We start from the raw sequence: 10,482 nt of genomic DNA on the forward strand, positions 1-10,482 counted from the left end.
TTTGGTTCTTTTATGAATTTATTATGGGTCTACTGAAAATGTGAGCAAATCTGTTGAGTCAAAAGTAAACATACAGCAATGTTAATATTTGGTTACATGTCCCTTGGCAAGTTTCACTGCAATAAGGTGCTTTTGGTAGCTATCCACAAGCTTCTGGCAAGCTTCTGGTTGAATTTTTGACCACTCCTCTTGACAAACTTGGTGCAGTTCAGCTAAATGTGTTGGTTTTCAGACATGTGTCACAGTCTCTGTCTGTGTTTATGTGTGACATCACATGGACAAAGATAAGACCTTCTGGAGGAAAGTTCTGTGGTCAGATGAAACAAAAAATTGAGCTGTTTGGCCACAATACCCAGCATACGTCAAGCATGGTGGTGGTAGTATTATGCTTTGGGCCTGTTTTGCTGCCAATGGAACTGGTGCTTTACAGAGAGTAAATGGGGCAGTGAAAAAGGAGGATTACCTCCAAATTCTTCAGGACAACCTAAAATCATCAGCCTGGAGGTTGGGTCTTGGGCGCAGTTGGACGTCCCAACAGGACAATGACCCCAAACACGTCAAAAGTGGTAAAGCAATGGCTAAATCAGGCTAGAATTAAGGTTTTACAATGGCCTTCCCAAAGTCCAGACTTAAACGTGTGGACAATGCTGAAGAAACAAGTCCATGTCAGAAAACCAACACATTTAGCTGAACTGCAACAATTTTGTCAAGAGGAGTGGTCAAAAATTCAACCAAAAGCTTGTCAGAAGCTTGTGGATGGCTACCAAAAGCGCCTTATTGCAGTGAAACTTGCCAAGGGACATGTAACCAAATATTAACATTGCCGTATGTATACTTTTGACCCAGAAGATTTGGTCACATTTTCAGTAGACCCATAATAAATTCATACGAGAACCAAACGTCATGAATGTTTTTTGTGACCAACAAGTATGTGCTCCAATCACTCTATCACAAACTAATAAGAGTTGTATAAATTATTGGAAACTCAAGACAGCCATGACATTATGTTCTTTACAAGTGTATGTCAACTTTGGACCACGACTGTAGGTGAGGCTAGAACGGGGGTCGGCAACCCGCGGCTCTAGAGCCGCATGCGGCTCTTTAGCGCCGCCCTAGTGGCTCTCTGGAGATTTTTCAAAAATGTATGAAGAATGGAAAAAGATGAGGGGGAAAAAAATATATTTTTTTGTTTTAGTATGGTTTCTGTATGAGGACAAACATGACACAAACCTCCCTAATTGTTATAAAGCACACTGTTTATATTAAATATGCTTCACTCATTCGAGTATTTTGCGAGCGCCGCTTTGTCCTACTTATTTTGGCGGTCCTTGAACTCACCGTATAGTTTGTTTACATGTTTAACTTTCTCCGACTTTCTAGGACGTGTTTTATGCCACTTTTTCTGTCTCATTTTGTCCGCCACACTTCCAACGTTGTGCGTGAGTGCACAAAGGTGAGTTTTGTTGATGTTATTGTGACCAACAAGTATGTGCTCCAATCACTCTATCACAAACTAATAAGAGTTGTATAAATTATTGGAAACTCAAGACAGCCATGACATTATGTTCTTTACAAGTGTATGTCAACTTTGGACCACGACTGTAGGTGAGGCTAGAACGGGGGTCGGCAACCCGCGGCTCTAGAGCCGCATGCGGCTCTTTAGCGCCGCCCTAGTGGCTCTCTGGAGATTTTTCAAAAATGTATGAAGAATGGAAAAAGATGAGGGGGAAAAAAATATATTTTTTTGTTTTAGTATGGTTTCTGTATGAGGACAAACATGACACAAACCTCCCTAATTGTTATAAAGCACACTGTTTATATTAAATATGCTTCACTCATTCGAGTATTTTGCGAGCGCCGCTTTGTCCTACTTATTTTGGCGGTCCTTGAACTCACCGTATAGTTTGTTTACATGTTTAACTTTCTCCGACTTTCTAGGACGTGTTTTATGCCACTTTTTCTGTCTCATTTTGTCCGCCACACTTCCAACGTTGTGCGTGAGTGCACAAAGGTGAGTTTTGTTGATGTTATTGACTTGTGTGGAGTGCTAATCAGACATATTTGGTCACTGCATGACTGCAAGCTAATCGATGCTAACATGCTATTTAGGCTAGCGACATGTACATATTGCATCATTATGCCTCATTTGTAGCTATATTTGAGGTCATTTAGTTTCCTTTAAGTCCTCTTAATTCAATTTATATCTCATGACACATGTAATATGGCTTAATTTTTGCGGCTCCAGACAGATTTGTTTTTGTATTTTTGGTCCAATATGGCTCTTTCAACATTTTGGGTTGCCGACCCCTGGGCTAGAAGGACAGACTGTATTATTACCAGTAGTGTTACGGACACTGCCAACAGGGCAAGGGATCGGGGAGAGACACCCCGCCGGACAGTAGTGACCTGCAGGGCAAAGCCCATTCCTGGGGAAGCTCACTGAGCTTTGTGGAGCTGGTCCCTCGGCTCCACCTTGGCAGAAATAGCCTTGCAAACAAGAACCTACAGACACAATCCAAAGGCGTTATAAATCATCTTATGTGTTTACCTGCTATTACTTTATTGGACTGTGTTAGAGAATCAGGCTTCAAAATGAGGCACCTTGTGGTGATGAAGCTCCATATGTGCTACAGTAGAGTCCAGGAGGGCAGGCTGTGCAGACAGAGCGGGAATGTGCACCTGTCTGGTTGTTGAAAGTCCCTAAAGGGCAAGGTTGAGGCAGAGCAGTTCCAGCAGGACAAAAATGACCTACAAAAAGAGGACCAAAGAAAATGTTGATGCAATAACTCCCCGATAATCTACTTGCTTACCAAGTGTGCAGAGGGCAGGCTCCAGTGTGGCGGAGGAGGAGCATGTCATTCCTCCGGGGCATACGATGCACTCAGCTGCCCCAGGTGCCGGGCTGTAAGTACCAGGCTCACATGGCAGCGCTCCGGCTGAGCCAACAGGACAGCTGTGGCCGGCAGGGCACCGGTAGCCATGGGAACCGTCAGAAGGGGTGGGGCTGGGGCTGCCACCCAGGCAAACGTAGCTGATGGCAGAAGCACAACACGGTCAGCAGTTGCTTGTTTTAGGGAAATACGCAAATATAATGAGCTTAGTCAAGTTTTATCCCGCAGGGACATATGATGAATGTTGTTTTTTCTCACTTATAGATGTTGTTAGAATGTTAGATACTTGTGCAAAATAATGCCAGAGCTTCACATCATAAGGTTCATGCATTTTGATGTGAGCTTGCAAGCAGTTTTGGATGTCTCTGTTTGCGGGGTTTTGCAGTCTGATAAATAAATAAAGAAATACAACTTTTTTAAATTTAGTTTTTTAAATACTTTTTTTTGGACGCTGGCGGGCTGTATCTGGCCCGCAGGCCATAGTTTGGGGACCATTGGTATAGATTAAAATCATCTCAGGTCCCCATTAAGAAAATGTCATTATTCATGTAATGCACAGGTGCCACATCATTTTATGTAGCCTGCAAAATACTTGAAAAATGTCAATAAGAAATTGTAGCTAAATGCATTTAATTTTTAACAGAAAAAAAATGTACCTCATGCAAATGCAGTTCTTCTTAACTCAATAATATTTCATGCAAAAAGCTGTTCCAAGCATTTTCTTTGTCTTTGAAACCCTTTTGAAATGAATTACAATAGCTAAACTTTGTCACCTTGACTTCTGATTGCAAAGCAGTTTTTCCATCAGTTTGTTGGCCTACAATATGATGATAATCCAATGAAAGGAGCAATCGTGTAATATTATGTGGAGATCACACACTTATATGGTTTCACATGTACAAGTGGCTCGTTGAGGGCAGCCGTAAGTGAAGATGTGGCCCTTTACGTAATAGAGTTTGGCACCCTTGTAACACATCCTCACTAAGAAAAGTGCCAGTCATAAATAAATAATATAAATGGGTTATACTTGAATAGCGCTTTTCTACCTTCAAGGTACTCAAAGCGCTTTGACACTATTTCCACATTCACACACACATTCACACATTGATGGCGGGAGCTGCCATGCAAGGCGCTAACCAGCACCCATCAGGAGCAAGGGGGAAGTGTCTTGCTCAAGGACACAACGGACGTGACTAGGATGGTAGAAGGTGGGGATTGAACCCTAGTAACCAGCAACCCTCCGATTGCTGGCACGGCCACTCTACCAACTTTGCCACGTCGTCCCCAGTCACGGGATATTACATCACCAAGCGTCTTAAAACGTCCCAATATGTCTCCATTGTACACGGATCAAAATAAATCAGGAAGTGAAATAAATAAATAATAAATCACAGAAAAAATTTAAATGCAGACCTCCGCCAGGCCCTGTCTCCCAATAAATCCTAAACCCGATTACCTCCAAAATCTAATAATGTGTTCCTTATCCAATTTAGAACATTTCCTGCATTAAAACCCACACAAAGCTTTTTGAATAAAATAAGCAGAGTGGACCAGAGTGGGAATTATTCGGATAACACTAAAAATATAATCACGTGTTCCTCATCCAATTTCCAACATTTCCTGAAAAGAGAACTGCATTTTTTGGGGGGGAATTTTGCCCATCATTCACAATTCTTATGAGAGACAAGAACACACGTCTTTTCTTTTAGGATCTTAAAGATGATTAAAAAAAGCTAACGGGACTCACAGTTGTAGCCTTCAAATCCCTCTAAAACAAATTCAAAACCCTCCATTAATGTTTTATATAAGCATGTATATATATATATATATATATATATATATATATATATATATATATATATATATATATATATATATATATATATATATATATATAATGTAGTAACAGACACCGTTCATAACAACATGCAGTATGTTCAATATTTACCGTATTTTGGTCATATTATGCATTACCGGAACTTCTTTCCTTGGCGCATTTATTTCTGTTTCCATAGCAGCGCACTTCCAATTTCCAGCCACAAACGCTTGTGTGTGTTCTAATCATGGCAGACTTGGCAACAGGACAAATGAGGATTCACAACCTTATATTTTTGAAGCTGAACATACGGAGGATGAACTGCTGCTTATAGAAGCGAGCACGAACAGAGGAGGAAACGTTGGAGCCGAGAGAGTGAGTTCGGCGGGACTTGCGGGCAAAAATGTGGAACTTGGAGCCAAGCCTTTTCTACATAAATGGAGTGCTTACCCAAAGTCAACTTGAAAAAACTTCCCCGGCCAGCTGGAACAAACAGACAACTGTCCATCGATTAATAATGATCGTAATACACACAGTACATCATGCTTGTTATTACAACTACGGTACATATAGTGTTGAGCTAGCTGTGTACACACAAAACATGAAATGTGGGCTAATACTTTACAGATAGTGTAACATGATTGTTCATGTTTTCAGCCAGTACTGATTGGTCTCCTATCGCATTGTGTAGTGCAGTACAAACTTAAAGGCCTACTGAAACCCACTACTACCGACCACACAGTCTGATAGTTTATATATCAATGATGAAATCTTAACATTGCAACACATGCCAATACGGCCGGGTTAGATTAGTAAAGTGCAATTTTAAATTTCCCGCGAAATATCCTGCTGAAAACGTCTCGGTATGATGACGTTTGCGCGTGACGTCACGTATTGTAGCGGACATTTTAGGACACCATTGTGGCCAGCTATTAAGTCGTCTGTTTTCATCGCAAAATTCCACAGTATTCTGGACATCTGTGTTGGTGAATCTTTTGCAATTTGTTTAATGAACAATGAAGACAGCAAAGAAGAAAGCTGTAGGTGGGAAGGGGTGTATTAGCGGCCGGCTGCAGCAACACAAGAACTGGGACAACAGAGACTCTTACCAGGAGGACTTTGAGTTGGATACACGCTACCGTGAGTATGCAGCTGCGGCTTCCAAACATTTGATCGCTTGCCCGTACGTGCGTGCCGCTATGTGCATGTCACGTACTGTACGTAACTTTGGGGAAATATATGTGCTGTATGAACTTTGCGGAGGTGAACGGTACTTTGGGCTGTGGGATTGAGTGTGTTGTGCGGGTGTTTGATTTGTATTGGCGGGTTGTATGGACGGGAGGAGGGAGGTGTTTGTTATGCGCGATTAATTTGTGGCATATTAAATATAAACCTGGTTGTGTTGTGGCTAATAGAGTATATATATGTCTTGTGTTTATTTACTGTTTTAGTCATTCCCAGCTGAATATCAGGTCCCACCCGCCTCTCACAGCATCTTCCCTATCTGAATCGCTTCCACTGCCCTCTGATCCTTCACTCTCACTAGCCTCATCCACGAATCTTTCATCCTCGCTCAAATTAATGGGGTAATCGTCGCTTTCTCGGTCCGGATCGCTCTCGCTGCTGGCGGCCATGATTGTAAACAATGTGCAGATGTGAGGAGCTACACAACCTGTGACGTCACGCTACTTCCGGTACAGGCAAGGCTTTTTTTATCAGCGACCAAAAGTTGCGAACTTTATTGTCGATGTTCTCTACTAAATCCTTTCAGCAAAAATATGGCAATATCTCGAAATTATCAAGTATGACACATAGAATGGACCTGCTATCCCTGTTTAAATAAGAAAATCTCATTTCAGTAGGCCTTTAAAAGCAATTCAGCTGCTGACGCGAAACCTAGCTTATCTCTTTCCGTAGCTGGTTTACGGTTAATGCTTTAGAATGCCGTCCCAAAGCGATGTGTTACTACTCTAGAAAAACAAGTTCCTCAGTGTTTGCTCTTACAATAACAATGTCGCTACAGCTTGGTTAGTATACAGGTTACAGAACGTAATTTAAGTACTGTTGGCGGTTTTTGGATGCATTTTTAAAGTAAATTAGCATCAGAATGGATTGCTCCTATTAGCTGCATTGCCAGTCATCAAGAACGAGCGGGTTTTTACAAATAAAAATGCAAAAAACCCCAAAACGTTGTCTTCTTGTCTCTCATTAGGATTGTAAATTTCAAAAAAGTGCAGTTCCCCTTTAAAGTTACATGAAAATCCTCCCATAACTTTCTGAGTTATGTTGCTAAACAATCAAACCTCAATGATTGCATAACCTCCTGGCGGATGTAGTTAGGCTGACCATACGTCCTCTTTTCCCCGGACATGTCCTCTTTTGCGGGGGTGTCCGGGGTGTCCGGGCGGGGTTTCTTAAATGCCTCAAATGTCCGGCATTTTGAATTAGGGTTGCGTGTATTTTCAATGTACGTCCAGGGTTAAGTTAAGAAGGGGTTAAAAAAAGCGCAGAAACATTCGTGAGGGAGGGGCAGAGACAGAGAGACAGAGAGCTAATGAGTGGAGATAGACATGCAACAAGAAATGCCGAAACGTAAATGCAACTTCACGGATAATTTGCGGGAAAATTATTCGTGTTTTCGTCCTGGCCGTGACACGTGAAGCAGAATGCACTGTGTGCAAATCAGCAACGTATATATCTGTGGCAAATAAAGGGGCTAACAATCTACAAGCCCATATCGACACTACAAAGCACAAAACAGCTGTGCAGGGCGAGAGCTCGTCTGCTGTTTTTGGTTTAAATTTAATTTACTTGTTTTGAGGCATTATTTATGTTTAGATTATATACAAGAGATTATTTTGAATATTTCTACCTCTGCACTTTTTTTTCCCAAAACTGTGAATGTTACAGAATATAAGTGTGACTTATTTTGTTATACTGTCAACCAGTGTTGGCGTTAACACACTTTTTGTGTCTTTTTAACGCATTGAAATCAGAAAGGACGCAGATTATTTATTTATTTTTATTTTTTTTACGATTTGTGGCCCACCGCTAATGTTTTAAAGGCTCACGGCACATTCTAACAATACTATTAAAATAAACAAAAACATAACAAAAGTGAAATAAAAAAGCTTAAAGGTGAAATGTAATTTAGAAAAAGTTGCAATGTTGACTAATAAAACAAAGCTGTTTTTTTTCTTCTTTCAAACGGTCATTGCTGAAAACATAATATTGAATCAAAATCACTGTTATCATGAATTATTGACCTATCCAAGGTTCCGATTACTTTACATCAAATATTCCACTTTAAAAAATATTTTTGGTGGAAGATTTTGCATATTTTGTGTGTTTGCCATAAAAAACATAGTTTTGTTTGACAAAAAAAGGTGGAAAACAAACAAACAAAACAACATAAAAAAAACTAAAACATTTTGAAATGAGGAATGGATCTGAAGTTGATGTAGACTCCAGAGATTTAAGCGTTAAATATAAAATGTATGTATGCCCTGGCACAGCATTATCATCATTTCATGACCGAAGCAAAACACTTTTTACAATTTTATACTGAAATAAATACACCTACCACTTATTCAATAAAAACATAGAAAAAACTACCAGCAGCGGTAAAGTTTAGATCCATGAAGGAAAGAAGAAAGTGAATGAATGTTTATAACTGAATACATTTACATATGTATACACATTTGTTTTCTTTTTATTATCTTTTTTAATGAATTAAGTAACGTTTATGACAACCTTTTTCCAAAACACAATATAGAATGTGTCATGTGAGATATAACAGGATAATGCATACATTTGTCATTTGTTTTCAAAACGCTTACAAAAAAGTGGGACCCCAAAAATTTACTGTGGTACCCCATTTTTATGACTTGATGGGGTCCCTGGGACCCCATTCTGAAAATTCCTAGCGCCAACACTGCTGTCAACAGAGGAGAAAAAATGCTTTATTTAAATAAATATATTATTTATAAAGCAAGTTCGAGTATCATTGGCAAATTTTCACCTCGTCCCGGCCTTGGCGTGCTGCCCGCCTTGGCACGCATATATGTGTCCTCTTTTTGGGATTTCAGAATATGGTCAGCCTAATGTAGTACGCTCTGCTACTGTGTGGCCTTTGCTATTATTTTTTTTATGGCCCTGCCATAGTGTGACCCACATAAGTTCAATTGACTTGAAATGCCTCACACATCTTAAATGTGCTGTACAAAACTGTAACTTTGGGATACTTAACTGAATCACCAGAACATTTGGTAAACATGTTTAAGGTACTGATCAGCACACGCCTGCAGAATTCGAGCAAGATGGGTAAAAAAAATATGGCTGCCATCAAACAAAATGTCTATACATGGTAGTGTCCATAAGTCAATTTGTCTAATGATTAGAAAACTATGAAGACATCTATGTTACATGTTGAGCATGTTTTTGAAGCATATTGAGTGTAACTATGTTCACACTGCAGGGCAGGATGTCTAATTCAGATTTTGTTGTCAAAGCCGATTTTTTTATGTGGTCGTTCACATTACAAAAAAACTGCAATGTCTAATGTGGACGCAAACTGACTGGCAGGAAGACGTGACGTCACATGTGATGCAGTGTTAATCATGGCTCCAATTTGAGTCTGTCTCAGTACATTTGTGGCAATTTGAAGGATTTTGTGCAATCAAAGTCAACGTTTTCTGAACCGAATTACTGCACACAGAACATTAAGAAGGAAGAGGGTAAACATTTTGGCCTTTTTTGTTTGTGGGATATTTGCTATGATGTCTGTTCTGTAGGGCGTGTTGGCAAGCAGTCGGAGACACGAGCGGTGGAGCACGGACGTGAGTCCCCAAAACATAATACTTTTGTCTGTTTTCTGCTAGTTTGTCAACTATTTCTTTTGCAACTGTCTATTTTGGCAAAGAATTATGACGCTTATCGCTTTTGGTGACGTTCTGGTCGGATGAGTGCGACCGGAGCGTTCACACTGCAGGTGCATCACATATATCTCTTGTTTATATCCACACACTGTTATGCTCCTTCAATGACTCAGAGTTTCACTTTTTATCTGAATTCTTGGAGTGCGTATCCTGTATTAAAAACTGGTTGTCCTCTAATTTCCTCCAGATAAATTCAAACAAAACGGAAACTCAGATAATTGCTCCCGATAAAAAGATCCCCCTGATCAAGAACTCCCTTGGCGCTCTAGGTGTATCTGTTTAAAGCAGCCTCAGAAGCCTTGGGGTTGTGTTTGATCAGTCCATGTCTTTGAAGGGTCACTGTCGTCAACTGACCAAAAACGGTCTTTATCATCTCAGAAATATCTCTAAAGTGAGAAATGTGTTGTCAAAATTGGATCTGGAAATGATAATCCACACGTTCATTTCGTCTTCCATTGACTATTGCAATTCTCTTTTCACTCTCTTCAACAAGTCAACGCTAAAAACACTTTAGACCAGGGGTCACCAACGTGGTGCCCGCGGGCACCAGGTAGCCCGTAAGGACCAGATGAGTAGCCCGCTGGCCTGTTCTAAAAATAGCTCAAATAGCAGCACTTACCAGTGAGCTGCCTCGATTTTTTAAATTTTATTTATTTACTAGCTAGCTGGTCTCGCTTTGCCCGACATTTTTAATTCTAAAAGAGACAAAACTCAAATAGAATTTGAAAATCCAAGAAAATATTTTAAAGACTTGGTCTTCACTTGTTTAAATAAATTCATTCATTTTTTTACTTTGCTTCTTATAACTTTCAGAAAGACAATTTTAGAGAAAAAATAC

The 10,482-nt window shown here is 40.1% G+C and overlaps 1 protein-coding gene across 1 annotated transcript in view; it reads right to left on the reverse strand.

Moving 5' to 3' along the window:
- The window catches only part of si:ch211-286b4.4 (uncharacterized), an 81,393-nt gene extending 77,841 nt beyond the window's left edge, over positions 1-3,552 (reverse strand). Inside the window, exons 1-4 of the mRNA XM_062061850.1 lie at positions 3,548-3,552; positions 2,811-3,031; positions 2,602-2,748; positions 2,338-2,502 (exon numbers count right to left, since the gene is read on the reverse strand). Coding sequence (XP_061917834.1) covers positions 2,338-2,502; positions 2,602-2,748; positions 2,811-3,031; positions 3,548-3,552 — 538 coding nt within the window. The remainder of the gene's footprint in view (positions 1-2,337; positions 2,503-2,601; positions 2,749-2,810; positions 3,032-3,547) is intronic.
- Between the last annotated feature and the right edge of the window lie 6,930 nt (positions 3,553-10,482).

This window comes from Entelurus aequoreus, linkage group LG10 (assembly GCF_033978785.1).
Source record: "Entelurus aequoreus isolate RoL-2023_Sb linkage group LG10, RoL_Eaeq_v1.1, whole genome shotgun sequence".
NCBI lineage: Eukaryota > Metazoa > Chordata > Actinopteri > Syngnathiformes > Syngnathidae > Entelurus > Entelurus aequoreus.